The 25,479-nt window shown below is 45.3% G+C and overlaps 1 protein-coding gene across 1 annotated transcript in view; it reads right to left on the reverse strand.

Annotated features, from left to right (window-relative positions):
• nrxn2b (neurexin 2b) overlaps window positions 1-25,479 on the reverse strand; it is a gene marked incomplete at its 3' end in the record, with an annotated part of 769,013 nt that overhangs the window by 644,446 nt on the left and 99,088 nt on the right. Inside the window, exon 3 of the mRNA XM_080791852.1 lies at window positions 1,811-1,840. Coding sequence (XP_080647978.1) covers window positions 1,811-1,840 — 30 coding nt within the window. The remainder of the gene's footprint in view (window positions 1-1,810; window positions 1,841-25,479) is intronic.

The following is a 25,479-nucleotide window of genomic DNA, read 5'->3' on the forward strand; positions in this document are numbered from 1 at the left end:
TGTGGGCAGAATAAAATGCAGAGAGTGAGAGGGAGAGAGAGAGATGTTTGTGTATTTGTGTGTGTAAACCTGAGCGTGTGCGTGTGCGTGTGTGTGTGTGTGTGTGTGTGTGTGTGTGTGTAAACCTGAGTGGGTGCCAAACGTATATTGTAGTAAACCAAAGACTCTGCCTCGACCGCCATTTGTACAGTAATCTGATGGTCATCAGCACAGAGAGAGAGAGAGAGAGAGAGAGAGAGAGAGAGAGAGAGAGAGAGAGAGAGAGAGAGAGAGCATTTGCGTCAAAGGAGAAGGGTCGCTGCCAGGGTCCTCTTTGCAGAGAGGAAATGAAGCTCTCTTCACCGCATGCTATAAAGGTCAGAACATCCTCTGATGTGGCATTCTTTCCCCTCTCCTCTCCTGTGCTCTCTCTCTCTCTCCCCCTTAAACTTCCTGCTACCATTATGTCTCCAGAAGGCCGGGCCACGCTGGCGGGCCGGCGTGCAGAGAAGAAAATAAAGGTCAGATGATGTGGGGAAATAAAAGTCGTTGTATACAGTGTGTTGTTGTTTGAAGATGCATGGTTGTTGCAGGCAGGCGCCAGGCAGGCAGAGCACATAAAGGTGTGTAAAGCTTTGGTGTGAGGTGTGTTTATATGCTGCTGCAGTGTGCGTGTGCGTGTGCATGTGCATGTGCATGTGCATGTGCATGTGCATGTGCATGTGCATGTGCATGTGCATGTGCATGTGCATGTGCATGTGCATGTGCATGTGCATGTGCATGTGCATGTGCATGTGCATGTGCATGTGCATGTGCTGTACACGGCGGTACAGTTAACAATATACATCTCAACCAAAACAGAGAAAACAAAATCCAACAGTGTCAACTGGCATCATCATCATCATCATCATCATCAAACATCAGACATGAATTACATACATAAAGAAACATAAAGAAATGCAAGCACAATCATGATGCACTGGCTTTATGGTTCTGCTGGGGAAATCGTTGTTCGCTATATAACGTCTCTAGTTCTGCAACGTCTTTTACGACGTACTTGACCTTGCAATAATATTATAGCCCTTTTAAGAAATAGTTTATGCCAAACAATGGGAATGTCAGCAGAGTGGTGACGGAGAGAGACTCTGCGACATTCAACAACTTTCAGCTGCAAGCGTTTTAGTGGATGGAAGAGTCTGGACACACATTTTTTTGTTTTAGTCTTTCACAAACATGGATGACATTTTTAGTTTTTTTTAGTTTTTTTTCTCTCTTTCAAACCCAAGCGATTCAAAAAGAGGGAGAGCAGAAAAAAAGCGTTACCTTCAGCCCCCCCGGGTGTGTCGGGTCATCGCCGGGGGTCAAAGGTGAGAGGTCAGAGGTGACGTCCAGGACGTGAGCCAGAGGACAGGACAGGACGGGACAGGGGGGTGTGGGGGGGGGGGGGGGGTAGACAGTGGCGGGGGTAACGGGGACAGAAGCAGAGATATAGATGCATGTGTGTGCAGAGGGGAGGAGAGGATGGTGCATGGGTGGTGGTAATGACCCAAAACGAACAGAACATGTGATATGAAGGATTTGGAGGGAGTTGAGAGAAGAAAGATGGCACAAGGGAAACGGCTGGAAAGAATGGAGGGATTCTTTGAATGAAGGAAGATGCCTTAATTGGGGAGGGGGGGCTAGAAAAAGCAGGGAACAAGCACGGTGAGGTTGAGAGGCAGAGGGGGGCAGAGAGGTCGATTCCGTTCTTCTATAACTAATTAAATGAAAACGACCAAAGAAAAGGTAAGGAAACTATTCAAACTGAAAAAGAGGGAACGAACACCCATACCTTGGTTGTTTACCGTCAGGTGCGCCAGACCTTGAAGGGGAGAAAAGAACAGAAAAAACAAAGAACAGAAAGAGGACAAAAAGAAGAAGGTCATAAAAGGCAACGGGAATAAAACAAAAGCATTGTCACAACGTTGGACTGCAGCTTGTGACAGACATCCTGGGGCAGACGCGGATGTCAGAGTTCAAACCAAACTTATATTAAAAAGAATAAGAAATAATAAGGAGAGAGGGAGAGACAGAGAGAGAGAGAGAGAGAGAGAGAGAGAGAGAGAGAGAGAGAGAGTACGTACGAGAGAAGTAGTAGTAGTAACAGAAAAACAAACAAGCAAACACTCCTTGAGTGAGGCGTGTGTGAGGTGGGAGGGGGGTTTAGGAAAAAAAAGCATTTACATTTGGCGCAACTCCACGAAGGCCGTTGCTCTCACAAATGCTTTTTTTCCCCTCTGGAGTACTTTATGGAACATATAGAGAACTGTTTGGCAGAAGAATATAAGGCCTATAGAGACTATATAGGATTCTTTCCCTAAACCGTAGCACGATCAAGGTCATGAACAGCAACAAATCGCAACTGCAGTGCGAAAGGCCTTCACAAAAGTTCACACAATTAAGGGTCAAAGATAAGCCGCAGGAAAGAAATAAAATCAAACAAAAAACTAAACAAGAAACAGTATTTGTGTTTTTAATGTATAACAATACATAAATGAAAGAGCTCTGAGCAAAATATCATACCGACACAGATAAATCTGTGTACAGTGCCATAGATAGATCTCGTTCCCTGTTCCTGCGTTTCAAGCAATTTCATTCATAACCAAACCACGAAACCCCCCCCCCCCCCCCCCCCCTCTCTCTCTCCCCAAATGATCACAGGCAATCTCCTGCTCCCCCCTAATTGGGCTTCTCTATAGCCATGCTTCAGCCATTGGCTGATCTCTCAATCAAACGGGCACACAAAAAAGCAGTGCTCTCGTTTGAATTCCCTGCATGCGGGCATTCCCGCATGCAGTACTGACAAATGGAAACCGAGAGGGTTTCATATATATATATATATAATATATATATATATATATCCCCTCTTCATACATTATAGGCTCACACCCACCCAGTCTCACTTCAACATCATCCCTGCATGTATATTTTCTCTGATCCCAGCACAAAGCTACCCCTGATTGAAAGCAGCAGCCATGCTGCTCGACAGCATCATTACAATTATCTGTCACAGAGCAGCGTGTCGGACGCTCCGCACTCAAGTAGCAATCCGTTTCCCCCGGCGCTGATGTATACAACTAGGCTATTTGAAAGTAATATGAAACCCCAGGTTCAGGACTCATTTCTAAGGAAAAAAGGAAAAAAAGTAAAGTAAGGTTACCCAGCGGTATTGCATCTGTTCGTACCCCAAATAGACCCTAAACAGACCAGCTTACTGTGCGTAGTGCATATAGACTTTTTCTTATTGCTGCATTCCTTTTTTATTAATTTATTTTTACAAATTTCTTCACATACAAAGTGACAGATGTGTTCCGCAGAAGTCATGGCACATGTGTAAACAAGTTCCATGGCTTTTGGTCAAACAAGGTCGTGAGAAATGCTTGTTCAAAGTGCTCGTTATCGCTGCTCGCAGCTATATATATTTCACATATGTTCACATACATACAGTACTTCTCTTCAACTGGGATTTCATATAATGGCCTATAGATTGTCTGTAGAACGTTTCACGCAAATTGCGCAAATATCCATAGGCAGAAAATCAGTTTATACCTGCTGCAGTAAAAAAAAAATTGAAACAGCTGAAAATGGGGGGAAATCTGAGGGCGGCGCTTACTAGTTAAAGTGACAGATGTGTTCCCCATGAGTCAAGGCACATGTGGAAACAAGTGCCATGACTTTCGGCCAAACGAGGCATGAGTTATGCCTGTTCAAAGGTTTTATTTTCAAACGATTGCTATAGCGCCCCCCTTTACCATACTGTAAAATGTCATAAACTGTGACTCTGCATGTATGTATTAGGAGCAGAAGAAATGGCCGCGCGCGCACACACACACACACACACACACACACACACACACACACACACACACACACACACACACACACACACACACACACACACACACACACACACACACACACACACACACACACACACACACACACACACACACACACACAATATTGTGGATTACCTTGTCTCACAGCTTCTTTTCTTTTCTCTCTTTTATCTCTTCTCTTTCTTTACCAGTGTCCCTCTCAGGCTGGTTGAGAGCAATGGGGGGTGGGATTGTGTGCACGTGCGTGTGTGCGTGTGCCTGTGCGTGTGTGTGTGCCTGTGCGTGTGTGAATTATTTGGTATTCACCAGCAGCAGCATCTTGTTTCATTGCAGGAGCTCTCGTCTTATCTCCTTAATGGATTATGAGCGGAGAGAACAAAACAGGGGGAGGCATAGGGAGAATGATTGGGCGCTCCCTGCGACAGGCCGGCAGGAAACGGACAGAATCCAGATAAATAGACCCCCGTATGTGTGCCTGGCTGTACACACTCTGCTCTCCCCCGTGAAAATCACACATGTTATTAGGGGAGAGGACAATAGATACAGCTTGTAGTCAGGAGGATCATCTGGGCCTCCGTTGGCCCTGGCTTAATCATTGGCAGTCGCACTGCAGTACTGTGTGAACCGCACGCACGCACGCACGCACGCATGCATGCATACACACACGTGCCTCAGGAAGACAACCAAACACACACACTCACATTTATAACAGACACAACACATGCTTGCGCACAATATGTTATTGTGCATGTGTTGTCAGCCAGACTGGGTGAAAGACTACCAGATACTGGGAGTCATGCAGAGAGAGAGGAGGGATATGATGGAAAAGTATTTATTTAAAGACATTTAAGCCTCAAACAAAGCCAAGTCTTTGTTGTGACAAATCATGACAATGAACACAATGTTTTGGGCTGAGTAATTAGAAAAAAAGATTCGGCCCAAAACATTGTGTTTCTTGTCATGATTTGTCCCAGCAAGAGTTGGCTTTGGGTGGATGGGAGCGCCTGACGGAACCCGAGCCAGGCCGGCCGGCTCGAGGGGCTCCGATTGGCTGGAGATGATTGAGTGGCAGATGGAGAGGGGGGTCATAATTCTGTCATTAGGAAGGTATGACGCGCCTTCGTCCGATCTAGCCATCATTCTGCCAACTATACCGTCCCCCTCCCCTCCCCTCCCCTCCCCTCCCCTCCCCTCCCCTCTCCTCTCCTCTCCTCTCCTCTCCTCTCCTCTCCCCTCTCCTCTCCTCTCCTCTCCTCTCCTCTCCTCTCCTCTCCTCTCCTCTCCTCTCCTCTCCTCTCCTCTCCTCTCCTCTCCTCTCCCCATTCCGTCTTGACGTGTGTGCCATTATAATTGTTCTATAAGAACTTAACAGATCCCCATGACTCCAGGCATGCTGGCGTCACACTTGTTACATAAATAGCGGCACACATGTGAACTATTCGCAGCTCAATTTCAGCAATGAATGCTGATCATTTGCATCATTAATTTTCACCTCGCGTTACCGTGTGTGCTTTCAGATGTATGGCTGGTGTTTAAAGGTATTTCTCAGCCAACAACCATCTCTATTTATAAAGCACTTATACCAAACAAAGTTACAAAGATATTTTCAGAACAAGTATTCAGTTGAAGGAAATCCTTTTCCATTTAGATAGTTTGATAGTTAACTAAACTGGACAGGGCGTTTGACTAAGATACATTGTATCGTCTTCTTAACTATTGGCAGTGTATTACTTATTGCCAGTTTGCACATTGGGTGTTGATCGGTACAGAGGTTTGCAATATTAGTTCTGGACACACAGACACATGGCACACAGAGAAATACAGGCCATTTTCGTTCCAGACCCCATACATTTTTCCCATAGAGTGTTGCATGAACACTCCTATGACAGCTATAGCCGTTTTTAGCCCAAGGAGAGCTTTTTATGCAAAACGAATGCTTGCAAAGGAATCAGAATCATGAAAACCCTCTAGTTTGACACGTCACATGCTACTTAAAGCAAAATGAAAATGTGACATGCGCGCACACACCAGCTGCTAGCCTTGTGCAGAGCTACATAGAACAATACTAAATAAATAAATAAACTATGATTTGTCAAGTATGATGTAAACTTCAAAGCAGTCTTGGATATGCCAACACTGCTGTGATCTATATAATAAGTATGCTATGATCAATGTGACCCATGTCTGCATTCATCAAAAAATCATGCGTGCAGTAGGCATTTGTGTATGCCTAATGAGAGATAGGCCTATAGAAGTGCTGCTATACCCCAGTGTATTTGTGTAGGCCTAATGAGAGATAGGCCTATAGAAGTGTGTAGGCCTAATGAGAGATAGGCCTATAGAAGTGCTGCTATACCCCAGTGTGTAGGCCTAATGAGAGATAGGCCTATAGAAGTGCTGCTAAACCCCAGTGCCGAATCAACCCCTCTGAGGGCCCTGCGGAGCTACACCAAATCAAAAGGCCACATGCACATAATGTATATTCGTTCCTCCACAGGCCTCAGAATGGCAGCCATGACAGACTGTTTTGTTTATTTCACAGCAGGGAAGCTGTGAAATAAACAAATCAATATGAAGGTGCATGAAAACAACACAAAGCTGCAGAATACAGAATAAGTACAATAAATGTTTATTTAATTATTATTTTGTGGGGGCCTGTAGCACAGGGACACCCCTGGCAGGGGGAAAATAAAGCGCCCCAGTATCCAAAATATTCGACACCTCCACAAATCAGCTGCTTTTATGACACCTTGGTGCAAATCAAGTTTAATGGCAGCTGGAGCTGTTTCACATCGGCAGGGAGAAACAAAAAGGAAAATGAAAAAGGGCATGATCCTCTTCCCAGCCGTAGATCTCAGTGACAATCCCCGGCGATGTTTAAAAACATTTGTTTAACAGGTTCCGACTATAGCGGTCCCGACTTGAATCTGAATAGTGTTCATCTCGCCGGGGCTGATCCATAATGCATAGAGTGTCTGACGAATGGCTAAAGTAACATGGAGAACTCAGGCGGAATTTTAAAGTGCTTAATAATGCATCCATTGATATCGGCTGCTATGGGATTCTGCACCGCCGATGGCGAGGGGGGAGCGAGGGAGGTAGAGAGGCAGAGAGAGACAGAGAGAGAGAGAGAGAGAGAGAGAGAGAGACAGAGAGAGAAAGTGAGAATACCCTGGGGAATGCAGACCGAGGATGAGTTGGAGGGTCCCGACTACGGATAAGCGGTTGAAGATGGTGAAGACACCGATAGACAAGACAAGTCATCCATGCCTCGCTGCTATGCAGGGTCTTTATAATGCTAAGCAGGGTTGTGCACTTTCAAGGAGAACGTGACAGGGGCTGATGGGTTTCGCTCACGATGGGGGAACACAGCCTGATGTGTCTTGCCCATGCAGCGCACTGTACAGTAACTCTGTCCAATCAAACGTGTGCGCTCGCACCCGCACCCACACACACACACACACACACACACACACACACACACACACACACACACACGGGCGCGCTGAACATCACAGAAGCCCTATTGACATTTTCTTTTAAATGGTGCTTTTGCCTCTCCGAGTTGAATACACACCTATTGCTTATATACCCCAGGTCTCATATTGACCCCGGCGCAAACAGACTTACACGTTCACGGGGGAATAAACCTGGACCAAGCAGCCATAATATCCCTATGGTCACTGTGAGGTACAGTAAGCCCTTGTCGATACAGCAACTGTTATGTTATTGAGTGGCTGATGTGGCCTCCGCCTCCAGGACCTGTGTCTGAAGGTACAGGACACCCTCCTACCCGGTCTCACCCAAACACGGTGAAATAGCACGGAATTGCAAATCTGTACATACACGCCTAGGAAACCTCAAAATCTGTACATATGACACTGAAATCCTCCCCATGTAGACAATGACAGAGGGACGCGGTCTCTACCGAACTTGAGCCACGGGAGACACCACAGAAGAGTTGCGGTCCGAGTCCGGTCCGAGTTGTAACCCGATATATGGACGGAATAGTAAATAATGTCCAACCCGAACTCACCCAGTGACCCAGCCCGACCCAGCCACAAATAGCACTTCCGTACTAGTGAAAGCCATGTCTCCGTCGTCTATTTTTGGCTAATGTCCCCCCCCCCATTCGACTGGGATGTTCCTCCACAGAATATAGCAAACATACAGAATGCAATCAAAAGCATTCACTTGGCAAGCAGAAAGGGGTTTCAGAAGATGCTTGCATAGCCGTTATAGGGCTTGACTCTTTTCGCTGTTCGCTATAAGTTATTCACCAAGCTGTTAAGAAAATGTCCCCTGTTTTTTTTTGTTTTGTTTTCGTTTTGACAGGAAGGACTCTGAATGTCATTTTGTGGGGTTACTTTGGGGAACGGTTGACCCCCAGGCAATAAGGCACAAGTGGTAGGAGGCATTAAAAGTTTATGGTCCCTCTGCGCTCCATGCATTCAGCAGCCACAGCCGGTCAGTGTCAGGACAGGACCCACTGCACTTTGGAGAGAAGTGACGGTAGAAGTACTAAATCTTTTACTAAGTAAACATGTCAATACAGTCATGTACTCAAGTTACAAGTCTCTTCTTTTCCTTTCGTCTTTTCCCTTCAGGGGTCGCCACAGTGAATCATCTGTGTCCACCTCGCCCTGTCCTCTGCCTCCTCTTCTCTAACACCAACTAACTTCATGTCCTCTTTCACTACATCTATACATCTTCTCTTTGGTCTTCCTCTATAGGCCTCCTGCCTGGCAGTTCCAACCTCGGCATCCTTCTACCGATAATACTCACTATCCCTCCTCCTCTGTACTGTGCTGTCCCTCTGATGTACTCGTTCCTGATCCTATCCATCCTTGTTACTCACAGAGAGAACCTCTGAGGTTACAAGAGTTCAGTATTCAATATGAACTTGAGTAAAAATACACAAAATAATGAAAATATGTAGGCCTACCTCACATTTCACAAGTTTTCAAAATTGGGAAATTGGTTTTTAAAAATAAAATAAATCCTTTGAAAATAGCAGATATTATATAAGCTCTGAGCTTGTATAACCGAAGTGCTGAGTGTACAGTAAAATAATTGTAGACGAGTAAGAAGTACAATATTTGAGTATTGACATTTGGAAATTCAGGGTGAGAGAAAATAAAGGGTTTATATTCTCAGAGATTATTAATTTGATTAAAGATATTTAATACTTACTACTACTATACTAATACTTAAGAGGTCTTAATATAATATTATTTTGTCGAACAACGATTTGAGGCAAAAAAGTAAAAATAAAACAATCTTACAAGCTCACATCGTGTCACGCTTGTACATCTGAGGTTTTTGGACATTGTTTTTAAGGTTTTCAGCTATTGATTACATGCTCAGAATAGGGATTGATTAGGCTATTAGTCAATTATGTTATAAAAAAATATTGATTTGTTTAATTTAATCAATTACATTGATTGATTATCTGTTGCACTCCTAAAAGATATATGCCTAGGCTGTCTGGCTGGAGGCTGGAAGTCTGGTTGAATCCATATACTGTATATTATGGATTCAGCCTCCAGGTGTGTGTGTGTGTGTGTGTGTGTGTGTGTGTGTGTGTGTGTGTGTGTGTGTGTGTGTGTGTGTGTGTGTGGAACTAACCAATAGTAGGCGTACTGCCAAGACATTCCAACAGTCTAAAAAAAGTGTACTCATTAAACATTTATCTCTGCCCTCAAAACTTAGTTTAACTGAAACAATTACACCACAAATACATTAATCTGCATAGTAACAGTGTGTGGTGGGAGAAACAAAACAAAACAAAAAATTGATGTAATTCCATTAACCTCTATCAGGGAAACACTCCATGGATGCATGAAAAGGAAAGAACATGAAAGACATGTTCACACTGAAGGTAACTATACTGTAGTACAGTGCGCATGCGTTGCGTGCGTGCGTGCGTGAATGTTCACTGATGTTCCGTGGCTCTCAGGTTGAATAAACCATCTCGACGAGGCAACGTACTGCGAAACAATAAGTTCCACAAAAAGCTCCGTGAATCAACCTGACTGCACAGTTTGTTCATTAAAACACTAACAGCTAATTTGTCGGCAATACGTCTGGAAGCCTCTCGGAGACTGGCAGAAGAAGAGTTGGGAAGGAGCCCTTTCTATTTCATCTTAATTAAACAGTTCATAAATAAATGGGACCTCCATATGGCGAGTCAGAGAGCTTGGCGGAGGACTTCTCTCGCTCAGCCTCCGATGCCAAGGGCGCGAGAGTTAGTGGGGACAACTGAGGACTCACTTCGCTGGTGCCGCTTTAGCCCAATAAGACCTGACGAGGCCGATTCTACAAATGCCTTAAGAAAATAGCAGATGTGCAAGCTTGCAGTGCGGCGTAAGCTTGTATTTCTGCTATTTTTCAATAAGAAGATACGCTATAGACCCCTGGGAGATGGAGGTTGAGCGCCACACCTACCATCAGCTCCCAGTACTTCCCGCACGACCTGCTGCACACAAGCCGTGCTGCTCATATGCTGTGTTGACGGTGCCCGGGATCGAACCCATGGACTTGTGGTCCAAACTAAGGCTAGAGCTCTACTGACTGAGCAACCCAGACACTTATAGCCAACGCAAAAAATCTAAAATGACACAAATGCTTTCTCGGTATTTATGAGTTAAGGCCAAGCAAATGGCAATAGACTCAGAGGAGCTATTCTGTAGCAAAACAATCACTGTCCCTCATCTCACAGGAAGATGAGAAGCTCTGCCATCTTTGATAAGAGGCGACAATGAAGCCAAAAGGAATAAACGAATATGTTGAATTAGAGCCCAACCTGGCAGCATTTTAAACAACACCAGCCGCCATATTTATCTCTATCCTCTAATTGTTCGTTATCTCCTCTCCCTCTCGCCATTCTTTAATAAATCAGTGCTATTGAACACCCCATACGTCTGTGTGTGGTTTTTTTTTTTGAAATATTGAACCAATGAAAAGTATTAAAAAGTGCTTCTAACTAACCCGCCTAACTCCACTGGATCCTCAAACTGCCAACTCATTGTGGGGGTCCTTCCTTGACACCGCTGCTCAAAGCCAGAGAGGAGTCTTACTACTACAAAGACTTCCACCCCTTCTTACGCTGCCAGTCCCACGGGGCGACGGGGCTTCCAGTTGGCACTCGACGGCGGCAGAATAACGGGTGGCTCTGGTCTTACGTCCTCTAGCGGTGCCAATGGCGGAGGAGGAGAGACAACAGGAAGCCGAGCAAGAAGCTGCTCTTCAATCGAATGAGCAATTAGCCATCACACACTGCCCACGCTCTCGCGACGACACATACTGTACTACACATGACACTCGTCTCCATAAAAAAAAAGATAAATAAATAGCCATCTCAAACCATATAGCTGTGTTCCATATACTCCAGTGTTTCGCACTGCCGCGAGGGTATTGCAAGTGGGCCCCCAGATACTTGGCCAAACACCAAGTTTTTGATGATAATCTAACTATAAATAAGTCTCTGTGTGTATGTCAAATTAGCCAACTGATCAAACCTGATCACCCCCCAACGGGCACTGTCCTAGTTTAATTCATATACTGTACACAGATCTCAAACCACAGCCGTGTTCCTTTACATTACTTATTTGCCATGGACCCCATCACCTCACACCGGCCTGTCAGAAAGTATATTTTCATGACCTCATCCAGCAAAGCCCAAAAGTTAAATAAAAATAAAAGAAAATGCATGTGGGCAGGGACACTGAAAAATAAAAGACATCATAAAAGCCTGCACTGGTCCTCAAAGCCACAGAAAGCTCATATGATATCAGAGATAAAAGTATCGTCCGTAGGGACATTAACCGGTATATCTCGCCTCAGGCCTTTCACAATGTTTAATGTTTCATTTTGATCATTTTTCTCTTGCCGTTAGGCGTTTATATTTATAATAGGCACTCCATCTCGTCGCGTTCATGCCTGCTTACAGCGTCGGCAGCTAATTGTGTTTGTTTGTATATAATGTGAGTAATAGAAGAGATCAAAAATGGGGAGGCCTAATGACTGTTTTCCTGCAAATGGCACACCGTATGACGTCCCAACGTTGTTGAAGTCCCCTGTCTTGTGTCAAGGGGTGGGGTCTCAGCAGGTAACCACATCGGCGTCCCGTAATGGGAAATTAATGTGTTCAAACTGAGATGCCGCGTTACTTCATCTATAGCTCATTGGGCTGGGTAAACACCATTAGACCATGGCATCCGCAAAGTTGACTCATTTCAGAGGAAAGTTGGGTAATTACGGTGAAAATTCATGGGCCTTTATGTGTGTTTGGAAGGAGATCAGATCAGGCTATACCTTCTGTGGCGGGGGAATTCTTCTTTAAATTTTTCAGAAGAACTTCAGTGAGTTTTAGAAGTTGAGTGGTATCTATTGCATAGCCTACGTTAAAATGAACACTTTGGATTGGACAGTGCCCGTTGGGGGTGATCAGGTGTCAATTGGCTGATAAAGGGCAAGGATAGATAGATAGATAGATAGATAGATAGATAGATAGATAGATAGATAGATAGATAGATAGATAGATAGATAGATAGATAGATAGATAGATAGATAGATAGATAGATAGATAGATAGATAGATAGAGTTAGTTGTTTGTTGTAGAGTTTGTTGGGGAAGTGAATGACCATGCCTGTATGGGACAATATTCTAGAGATTCTTTTTTAATAGTGCACCATGACAACTATAACGATGACAGCGCGATGACAGACGAAGCGCTGCATGGGCAGACCGCGGAACAGTTTCCACCTGAGTGACAACAAGCTGCTGAACAAGCGCTTCTGAGCCCTGTCGCTCGCCATGGTGCGTTTGCCACTCAAGCATATCATTTTAGTACGTGTACGCAACTATGTGTCTGCACTCTCTGCTGCAGCACTAACACAATGCGTTATATGCAGTACAGACGTCATGCACAGGACATGGTGACTCAGTACCCCACGGACAATTTTTCAGGCTATTAAAAGAAGTTTTTTTTTTGTGGTCTAAGCTTAGATTAAACCATGTTTTTCCAACTATATAGACTGTGTCTATATATATATATATATATATATATATATATATATAGGCTAGCTGTTTAAAAACAAAAGCTGTTTGCTAATCAACTTCCTGCAACTGCAATGCAGTTTTGTCCACTAGAACTTTGGTGAAAAATGTTTATCGACTACCTCTTTTCACTAATGAACATTTCATAAAAACTAAGCTATGATGACTAAAATGGTAAAAGTAAATATATTGACTGAAATGTTAGGGAGAGACTAGTGGAGAAGAGATCCAGTAGAACTAAGTCAAGTCATTTTATGTTTTATGGGTGGTGTGCTCTGAAAATAGCAAGATCTACAAGCAAACAACGTGTCATGCCGCAACGTGTTGTGAGCTTGTAGATCGGCTGTTGTCAACATGCACCCACGTCTAAAATCAGGCTTTATACGAGGCCATCAAGGGCTGCCGAAATACATTTGTCGACAAAATGAACTGAAGTGGACTAAAATCTTGTGATATTTAGTCGACTACACCTAAACTCAAACTAAAACATTTCAGATGACTAAAATATGACTCAAACTAAATGCAAATTTATTCAAAACACAATGACGAAAGCTAAATCAAAATTTGCTGTGAAAATGAACGCTGCTGCAATGTTGAGTAAGGGTGGGACGATATGGGTATACCTCACGATACGACATCTGTGCGGCGATATTAGGACTGTGATAATGATAATATCACGATATTCAATATATCGTGATATTGTGATATTCAATATATTGCAAGAGCTTTCATCAACAATATATCATGATATATGTAACTGAAAATGAAAAAATAACCATAAAAGGCAAAAATCGGGAATTATGTATTTATTCCAAAATCTGTGTCACAAACTGGCCAATAAGTAGATGAATCTTGCCTCCTCTAAACAGTAAAACACTGACTTCAACTTTGCAACGTGTCCACAACTATGTGTATACTACTACTACTAGTACTAAATAATCAATATCACCATATTGGGAGGACGATACAATATATATGGTGACGATATCGCAATATATATCGCGATCATCCCACCCCTAATAATTGTTGAGAGCTTGCATAAAAAGAGCATTTCAGTTCATTCAGTTGATCCTGATTCTGAGCGTGCGACGAAAATGACAGTGATACCAGAGCAAACTACTACAGTATGTGCATTTCCAAAGTCGTTTATTTTATGTTTTTGTGACAAAACCAGCATCTTGTCTAGACGTAGACGCTTAGCAAAAAAGGCACCTGCTGCTCGCTTTTTTATCTCGCCATGCAACATCTAATTAGACAAACGGAACAAAGACCAGAAGAATGGAGTGTTCTCTGCATATGCATGACTATAATTCAAAGAAAATGCCTGGGTTAAGTTAACACAAGCTGGAGAAGGAGACAGACAGAAAGAAAGAGAGACAGCGTGTGGGTGTGTGTGTGTGAGTGTGTGTGTGTGTGTGTGTGTGTGTGTGTGTGTGTGTGTGTATGCGTGTGTGTGTGTGTGTGTGTGTGTGTGTGTGTGTGTGTGTGTGTGTGTGTGACTGTGTGTGTGTGCGTGTGTGTGCATGTGAGTGTGCGTGTGCGTGTGAGTGTGCGTATGCGTGTGTGCGTGTGCGTAAGAGAGAGAGAGTTGATCACAAGAAAATTAAGCAGCACTGAACCTTGTAAACAAATATTTCAAACAATGTTAAACACAATGTAGGAAGCCTCCGGGGCCACTGTGCTGTGAAATAGCCCGGCTCCGTTCGTAACTGCATTTCACGTGTGATAAGGCCCCGAGAAATATATAGAAACCACATGCGCGCGCGCGCGCACACACACACACACACACACACACACACACACACACACACACACACACACACACACACACACACACACACACACACACACACACACACACACACACACACACACACACACACACACACACACACACACACACACACACACACACACACACACACACACACACACACACACACACACACACAATTCAAAGAAACAGAGTCAAAGCAGACACATCTGAAAATAAGTATAAACCCTCAAAAAACTAACATTAAACCATGTAACCAGTTTCCAGGAATTACATTTTGGAAACGCTAAGGCAAGATGTGTTAATTGTCGTCCCCCCGCGCACAATCAGTAGCACTAAAGGTTTTCAAAGAGATATACCTGCCAGACAGTATAGGATACAAAGGCTGAAAGGCCTGCATTTGCATTCGAATGGGTGATTGAGGGTCGCGCTCTATATGTGCAACGGCCAATCCGCTGTCCACTAATAGTTCTCAGGTCTTGTTTTTGTCCTCAGTGTATGGATTTTGGCCAGGCAGAAATGACTGTAGCATGACTGTATAGTAAGGCCAGGTACCACACAAGCTGACGTCAGGTCAAAAATACCTTTTTTTCCCTGTGATGTTATCGGATACGTCTCCAGAAGCTTTGACACATTCAACCCTCTGCAGAGAGCCATTGTCTTTTAAAGTCCACTCCCGTGGGGTGACAGGGGTCAATTTGACCGAAAACGATCCGGCCTAAATTCATATTATTTAGAAAATGTTTCAGATAGAAAAAAAAACAAAAACAGAGATGATTTGAATCGAATATTTAGTCATGGAAGGGGAACCAATTCTGAGAGCTTCACGGGCAAAGATAATCATCTTCAAAACCTCTAAATGGGTCAGAAAGACCTCACAGACACTATAGTGATAAACCCTGTGCGTCCACTATTCTGGTGCCAACATTCGGTGACAATAGCCAATCTAAAGGCTTGTATAAGCAACGAGATTTGTGTTGAAGGACAAAAAAAGGAAGGGGGCTTATAACAGACCCCTGAGGGACTCCAGTCAACCAAAGTACATAGGGTTTACGTTGTTCAATGTAGACTGTGAGGGGCTCATAACTTATGTGACCACTTAACCCCGCCTGTCAGAAGGTACTAAAAGGCATTTATTGCCGTCATTCAAACCGCGCGCACACACACACACACACACACACACACACACACACACACACACACACACACACACACACACACACACACACACACACACACACACACACACACACACACACACACACACACACACACACACACACACACACACACACACACACACACACACACACACACACACACACACACACACACACACACACACACACACACACACCAAGCTGCACCTTGAGGTGTCAGCTGCAAAATACGAGAGACCGTTTGCGGATCAGGGTTATTGTCACGCCGTCGTTCCGTCTGAAAGATTCACCCTGTGCTTTACAGGCCTTCCTCCCTTAGTGTGTGTCGCATGGCTCTGTACCTCGTTGGCATGGCAACAGGCTCTGGGTGTGTCCCAGTCAGACAATAAGGGCCTTTCTCGGCCCCACCCCTCTCCCATATAAGTTATAATGTATATTAAAGTATTAAAATAATTGTAGTGGAGTAACAGTACACATTCTGGCTTTGCATGAGATGTAGTGGAGTAGAAGCAAAAGTACTGGAAATTGGAAATACTCAAGTAAAGTACACATACCTCAAAATTGTATATACTTAAGTATGGTATACTTGAGCAAATGTACTGCTTAGTTACTTTACACCACTCTCTTTTCCCTGTCCATTATGCACACTCCGTATCCGGATTCTCTCTCTCTCTGCCCTCGTTCGCTCCGCCATGCACACGCTCACTCCCCTGTTCTTTTGTCGTCCCCCCCCCCCCCCCCCCTTTCTCCACGCTTCTCTCTGAAGGCCTCTCCTCCCCTGCTCTCTGTGTCTTTCACCACAAGCAATTAAGTTTGCCATTGTGTGGTTTTATTACATTATCCACACATCCCCCCCCCCCCCTTCCCCCTCTCATATATAGATCTCTGGCCTGTGAAAGAGTCGAGGGGGATTTGCGTTCACAGAAAAGAAAAAATAAATAATATTATAAAAGAATGACTAAGAGAATCCAGTAATTACGTTTGAGGGGGTGTTCAGAAGAAAATATTGCTTGTGTCCGCCTGGGTAAACTCAATGGGGAAATACAAGTATAGGTCAATGGAATGAAGTGTGTGCGCCCACTCTTAAATCGTTTTAATCACTTCTTTATTTCATATATATATAAAGTGTTAGATGTATTGTGTCCTATAGATAGAGCACCAAAGTCAAACGTCCTTTAGAAGCATATGGGTAATGTTACTGCTGCTGAATTATTAAAAATAAAGTACATGCTGAGTGACTGACTATTGCAAACGATACAGAGCCACCTCCCTGACAATAGCACCAGGACAATTTGTTTATTTTTGTACCACAATTCTTATATGAGACCATTCTAAGATTGCCCGTTATTATTATTCTCCACTGCACAGGGACTGAGCCAGGGGGATGAACGAGTGACATCAGGACTTTGGTACTCCGTTACCATCTAAGCTGTTGTCAGGTCTGCCTGGTTTCCCTGCTAGCTTAGCCTGGCCCAGCCAGCGTGCTTTAACTGGTCTAGACGGGCGGGAAGCGCGTTGGATAATATTAGTTCACCGATCTGAGCGCCCCCTCCACCACTCCCCTCCCTGGTAGAAAACAGCAGAGAAAACTGACGTCACTATATTCAGAGCGACGCCCGTCCACACTGTAGTTCACTCCCACTCCTAGACCATGCAGGAAATGTGTCTCGTTTCCCCAGGCTTTCACTTTTGAGCCGAATGCGAATGAAAATAAAAGCCTGGGTGCCGAGGCTATACTGCAAGCTAACACGACGGAGGAGGAGAAGGTGGCATCATGCCAGTGGTGTGAGGTGTTCTAACTTACATTTACTTAAGTACAATTTTGATGTAATTTTGCAGGAGCATTTCCAATTTGTTATACTTAAAGTTTTACTTGACTATATCTGCAAATTGTACATTATTCTCCACTATACGATTATTAGAAAACTGTACTATGAAGAAGAAAAACAATGTCGATGATGTATTACTATTACCCCATGGCATGAGCCTGATCCGTACATCGCCGTACACACACACACACACACACACACACACACACACACACACACACACACACACACACACACACACACACACACACACACACAGACACACACAGACACACACACACACGGCTAGCCTTACACTGTAGAGCGACAACATATAAACAGCATATTTACTCTGATGTCAACAAGCGTGAAGTCACTGAAGTGTAATGGCGGTATATAGATTAGGGAGCACATTAGTCATATTCATGTGGTATACCTGCCTGGCTATCGTCTGAAATAGGAGAGCAGGCTGGAGCAGCCTGGTAGCCCCAGGAGCTCTCTCTGCCAAGAGAGGCAACACATGCCTGCAGGTACAAAACCTACACGCTATCGTACGGTCACACCCGACATGGGTGCGTGCGTGCGTGCAGCGTTTATACGTGTGGCCGCGCATGCACAGCCTTGCACGCGCACGCTTTCTCTGCCAGTGTCCCACGGACACGAACGCCGTACATAAGACCGAACCTTTACCACAGCTATCGCCATATAGCGCCGCCCAGCACAGTGTATACTTTTTGGCTAGAAAGTTGTGTGCCGCGCCGCGGGCTCGCTTATTGGGATAGGCGTGTTATGCTAGGCTCCGCTGATCCCATCTGCCGCGCGACATCATCTATGGATGCATCGGGATGTATTTATCTTTCCACCGTGGATGATTAACCCTCGCATGACTGAAGTAAGGCCAGGTACAAGCTGACCTAAGGTCATGACTGAAGTAAGGCCAGGTACAAGTTGACCTAAGGTCATGACTGAAGTAAGGCCAGGTACAAACTGACCTAAGGTCACGACTGAAGTAAGGCCAGGTACAAGTTGACCTAAGGTCATGACTGAAGTAAGGCCAGGTACAAGCTGACCTAAGGTCATGACTGAAGTAAGGCCAGGTACAAGCTGACCTAAGGTCATGACTGAAGTAAGGCCAGGTACAAGTTGACCTAAGGTCATGACTGAAGTAAGGCCAGGTACAAGCTGACCTAAGGTCATGACTGAAGTAAGGCCAGGAACAAGTTGACCTAAGGTCATGACTGAAGTAAGGCCAGGTACAAACTGACCTAAGGTCATGACTGAAGTAAGGCCAGGTACAAGTTGACCTAAGGTCATGACTAAAGTAAGGCCAGGTACAAGCTGACCTAAGGTCATGACTGAAGTAAGGCCAGGAACAAGTTGACCTAAGGTCATGACTGAAGTAAGGCCAGGTACAAGTTGACCTAAGGTCATGACTGAAGTAAGGCCAGGTACAAGTTGACCTAAGGTCATGACTGAAGTAAGGCCAGGTACAAGTTGACCTAAGGTCATGACTGAAGTAAGGCCAGGAACAAGCTGACCTAAGGTCATGACTGAATTAAGGCCAGGTACAAGTTGACCTAAGGTCATGACTGAAGTAAGGCCAGGTACAAGTTGACCTAAGGTCATGACTGAAGTAAGGCCAGGTACAAGTTGACCTAAGGTCATGACTGAAGTAAGGCCAGGAACAAGTTGACCTAAGGTCATGACTGAAGTAAGGCCAGGTACAAGTTGACCTAAGGTCATGACTGAAGTAAGGCCAGGTACAAGTTGACCTAAGGTAATGACTGTAGTAAGGCCAGGTACCATACAAGCTCAAAATGACCTTTTTTCCCCTGCAATGTTATTGCTTAGCGTCTTCAGACGCTTTGACCCATGTCACTCACTCATCAATTTGAGACCGCTCTCAACTTGCGCTCGCTCGAGCCATTGAGTTATGAATTATCATACTTCCGGCAGTCTTCCGGGTGCTTCAAAACGCCACTGAGCAACTTCTATTGAAATGAATATCGGGGGCGGGGCTGTCGCTCCCGGACTGCTCTCTATACTTTATTATTATAACTCTATGGGTGTTGCTGATGATGTACATGCATGGTTGAGGAGGTGAGACTGAGTAAATATGGCTCAGGTAAAGGCTTTAGTTTCGACATACTATATTGGTCATTAGAACGACAAACATACCTCAAACCCTAACCTAACCATAACCGCAAGCACGGAGCAGCGCATGTTCGCGAGGGGTAACTCAAGATATCAGCACAGCTTTAACCCGCAGTATGAATGCTAATGTGGAGGCATGAATAAAAGACCCCCCTAACTCTCCTTCCCAGTGGACTTATCCCTCACTTCCCTCTCCATCCATCCCTCTACTGATTAGAACTTCTTATTACGAGGCACAATAAGCCCAGGGATTGATTCCGCCGATCGGTGCAAGCGGTGTGACATTAGCATGTTGTAAGTAGTCGAGACATGATGAGCGCCACAGTGTCAGGTCCCACTGAAAAGACGGGAGCTTTGAGCGGATGACATCGGGTCGCTCGGGACATGCCTGGCTCTTCATCTCTCTTCTGGGAGACAAGACGTCTCTCAGAAGCTTAACACTTGGAGACACACATGCATGCGCACGCACATGTGTGTGGCGCACACATACTTCCTGTTTGTCTTTTGTCAAGACAAGACAGACAGGCTGACCACAAGGTCACTGAACTGCTAAATCCAATTATATGCAATTACTCACTCTTCTTTACACCAAAGAAAGTGCTTTATCTGGACACAGAGCAGGAGGGAAAATTGAAAATGGAAGCCATGTTCCCTGCGGGACACAGGCTTTTGGCTGTAGATTCCCCCCTCAGGGCTACTATAGCTGTGTGTGGGTGTGTTTGTGGTAAACGTAAACGTAAACGTAAACGTGTGTGTGTGTGTGTGTGTGTGTGTGTGTGTGTGTGTGTGTGTGTGTGTGTGTGTGTGTGTGTGTGTGTGTGTGTGTGTGTTTGTGTGTGTGGGTGGGGGGGGCACACACCATTATTTCTGCATCCCCATTCCAAGGTGACGCACCACTAACCCCCCCCCCCCCCCCCCGCCCTATGAAGGGATTTCACACATAAGAGGTTCAAGGCCAGCGCACAGGCCTGGGGGTGGTAACTATACCCGACCCAAAATAGTGCATGGCTTCAATTACTATAACATGAGCTATCATACAAAAAACAACGGCAAAAACTTTATGAATAATGTTCTTTCTTTTTCTGAGCTTGCATAAAGGTGGAAACTTTATAGGAGGGTGTTCGGTCATGGAACTCCAACCTCTATGCAACGGTAGAGTCTGTTCTTAAACGGCAGTGAATGCTGGACCCTGCAGCCAACCCTACAGAAGTCTCTAGATGTACTTAACATCAGTAAGATCACACATGTTACCAAGATTAATCTGTATGATGGAATGCCAAGGGTGAGCCAGAAGGTATAGCGGCCAGGAGAATGAGACTATAGCAGGACACTGCCAAAGACACCAAGAGCTGCCAGCCAGCAAGTTAGTGCTGTGGGAACCAACACATGGCCATCGATCAAGAGGACGTCCCACATTAACATATGTGGATGTACTCAAGAACGACACAGGAGCGCAAAGCACCAATGATCTGGCCAGATGTATGGAGAACCGGCATGACTGCAAGCAACGATGGAGGGCTCGTCTGACGGCGACCTATAGAGAGAGCCTTTTACATTGTGTGAGTGCAGTGGTCCATGATACCATGGAAATAATTTGAGAAAGCTACTTCCATTTGTCTCCGATAAACATAAGACAGAAAACTGATCAGCTTCGGTGGATTACGTTCCATGCGACGCTAATGGGAGGCAGTTTCTTTAGAAGCATGCAGTCCATATTATGGCGATCCATTTCAATCAATTTCGATATAAGCTCCTGTAATTAAAACTAATTGCCGGACTAAAACAGGTCCCTCAAACTGAGATAAAGATTGATACGGGCTCAAGTGGGTATAGGGATTGCACGGGAGACAGGAGGGGAAAAAGGAAGGGAGACAAATCAATATCCGTATTCTGAGTATTTCATCAGTGTCAGTTCCAAAAGCACATAATTAGAGCTGCTTGAGAAATACCAGAATCAATCAAGAGGCGTCCCCCGCCCCTCATCATTGACAATTCACCCCCCCCCCCCACCCCATGTCTTTCTGTCTATGGTTAACAAGACATTGGTGGACGGACGGGTGCAACTCTGTCTGAATCCAAATCATGTCATTCGGCAGTCAGTCGGTTACACGCGTGCCTCTTTCTCCGTTCTCCTGATCAGGCTGAAGTGTCTCCCTGTGCGTTATGAAGGAGGCAGAGGAATGATCAACATGGTCCCTGCACCACTTCGTTTCCACGTTCCACTGCGGTGACTCTCGGGGGCCCTCTCTCTCTCTCTCCGACGAGGCCCTCCACAACAGACAGACGCCATCTGCCTCCGCCTAGCTGCCCCACCACCACGGCACAGTGCATGGCAAGCCCCAGGCATGTGCACACATAGACATCGGAGAGGGCTTGAGCCCCTGCCCTTTTTAAAAAGCACACCCATGTGAAGTGAGGGGCGCTCTAATCGTCATACTGTACATCATCATCAAGAATGGTGGTCCCTTATTGGCCAAGGGTTCCCAACGACATACATATGCTGATATGCTCAGACACATATGACATAAATTAATTCTCCATTCATTGTCAATGGCATTTAATAGTTTGTGTTCAGACAAGACAAACATTAAACACTATAGCTGTTTATAGCTATATAGTGTTTGAGTGTTTATAGTGTGGGCAAAAAATCTGCCCTCTCCACACCATGAATGCAGCATTTACTTATGGTGAAAGAAATGCAAAATGCCCCTCTCTCCATGCCATACACTGTACACATTCAGGAGAATTGCCTTTTTGCCGAAACTCTCCTGAGCTTGAATACAGCATATTGCGTTGTAAGAATAATCTAACAATGAATGAATGATCTTCAAGCTCTCACCGCAGCACGACGCAGTGAGAGCTTGTTCCGGAAGTTATTTTCTTCGCTGAAAGTGCCCTTTTTGGGAATGTCAGCCCCTGCCTCTCTACCATCCTCTGCACGTCCCTGCTGGCAAGCCATGTGCCACTATGGGTACCCTACATGCAAGTATGGCTAAAGGTTTGTTACACTGCATGCAAGCCTATATATTACAGTATATATATGCCTATATTTATGCGTGCACGTGTCTGTGTACTGTATACAGTATACGTGACCGTGCACGAGTTACACATGATGAGCATCTGAGGTCTGTGGTTCAAACATGATGAGCAGTGTCTGCGTGTGCAATTGTGCATGCGTGTGCATGCGTGCGTGAGTGCATGCATGCATGCATGTATGGTGTCAGTACACTAAGATCAATGGAGGGAATGCTCAGAGGGAAAGCTCAAGTCTTCCCATAAAGACACAGTTTCTATTCTTTCTTCTGTATTTGAAGACACATACTGACTATGCAGGGTAAAGTATGCCACCTCATGTTTCCACTGCTGCTTGTGTGCACGGTTGAGAAATTATGGCATCTTTGATGGGAGCCCTGTGTGCTGAAGTGGATAAACAATATGGGACGTCCTTGTGTGTGCGTGCGTATGTGTATACCTGTACAGGCACATTTCCATATTTAGAACAATGACTATACCTTTGGTTTTTGCACGCTTTTGTGTCCTTCGTATTATATTAATTTGAGAGAGAGAGCGAGAGAGTGTGTGCATGCGTGTGTGTGTATGCATGCATGTGTTTATGGTGCGGGCACACGTGCGCATGTGGTCTGCCTCCTCTTATCTCCCTTTGCCAGGCTACTCTGCTCTCTCACACACACACACACACACACACACACACACACACACACACACGCACACGCACACGCACACGCACACGCACACACACACACACACACACACACACACACGAACACGCACACACACACACGCTCCAAACAGCCTCCAGCTGTCATTCATGGCATCACACCTCCCTGACAAAATGTCACAGAGAACCGAGGGAGGGGAGAGAGAGAGAGAGAGAGAGGGGGGGGGGGGAGAGACAGAGAGAGAGAGAGAGAGTTAAGGGACTGGTCAGAGAGAAAAACAGACAGCGTTGGTGGGGGGGTGGGGGGTAGAGGGCATGGGCTCTCACTGGCTCGATAAAGCCAGTGAGAGCAGCGGGCAGAGAGAGAGAGAGGCGAATGGGCGTACGCACACCAGGGTGCCCGTTATCTCCTGACACCGTTCACTGCTGCCACCCTCCAGGCCCTGGAGCGGCACCACCTCGGGGCAAATCAATGACTCCGAGTGCACTTTCAGAAAAGAAACGCTATCTGGAAGTGGCAGCAGCGCCGGTCCTCCTCGGTCCTCCTCGCGTGTGCCTGCTCGCTTTCAAAGCGTTCGCTCGTGTAACCGGTGTAACCCATTCGTTTGAAAGGGAACCCGCATGCATGCGCGGCGTGTCACAGGTCAACAAATATTTTCCAATACACTGGCAGTGTTAAACGCACATTAAAGTGCACTTATATCCTCTTCCTATCTCTGTCTCTCAAACCAAACACATGCACATTGCACACACACGCATGCACACACACGCGCAAGGCTGAGGTGAATATGCAGCACAGCTAACACCTATATATACAGTTATTTACCACAGTTACTTATCTATAGTAGGTTCCAGCCAAATGGCATCCGAGCGATTACCATCTCCCGTTGGGCTGACAGGCAGCGCGCCGCGTCGGCGAAGACATGCGCACGGGTGACGAGTGGACGGCGTCATAAATAATAACGACCGCCATTCATTTCACCTGTCAAGATACGGCAGCTGTCTCATCACGGGAGGAGAAAAAAGGCAAAACACAAACATGTGCTCGCACACCGAGACGACGTTTTATTACCCAGTTTTCCCCGTGTATACGTGCATGCAGCCATGCACGCCAGCACTGAATAGATAAGACACCAGGCAGGGGGAAAGCATAATTCAACATTTTCCAGATTTAGTGTATTCACACACTTCTCGGATGCTTCAGTTTTTTATTATTACTACATTATTCTTCATTCACACCAGCATTTAGATTGTTGAGTATACAAGATTATTATCTGACCATGCGTCCTACTCCTTTTGCTCCTGCAAAAGGGAAATCTATATGGCTCAGGAGGTAGACCATTTTATTTCCCCCTGACTTCATGTCAAGCTGCAGGAGTGTGTCAACGTCTCCACAACATTTTGTCGTCTAAAGCCATCACTACGACCACTGCCCCACCAAGCTACGCCTCTACATGTCAGTGGTCATCCCAAATAGCAACCTACGCCTGTGAGATGTGGATGAAGACGGCCAGCATCAACCAACAAGATGGATGCCTCCGATCCATCCTGAGGATCTCATGGAGAGACCACATCACCAACGAGGAGGTGATGAGAAGGGCAGCAAAAGCACAACTATCTGACATCGTCTCTGAAAGGAGAAGGAGAATGGCTATAGGCACGTCTACTCTGACTGCCTAGAGAGAGACCGGTATAAGTGCGGCAATGGACTGGATTCCAGAGGGTGGAAAGAGGAAGAGAAGGAGGCCAAAGAAGACCTATAAGCCAGATGGGAGCAAATGGAGTAGGACCCGTCGCCCCAATGTTCCAATAGGAAGGGGAGGAACTAAGTCTAAGTACGTAAATCATGTCAACAGCATTGAGGAACCGGAATCCGTTCCATCACATTTGGAATTGTTTCCAGGACCATTGTTTTAACCACACTGTCAGAGCTGGTGTATGTGGACTTCATGTATACAGTTACTAGTGGCTCTCAAATGTTCACATT

This window comes from Protomyctophum bolini (genome assembly GCF_963924005.1).
Source record: "Protomyctophum bolini genome assembly, chromosome: 20".
Lineage (NCBI taxonomy): Eukaryota > Metazoa > Chordata > Actinopteri > Myctophiformes > Myctophidae > Protomyctophum > Protomyctophum bolini.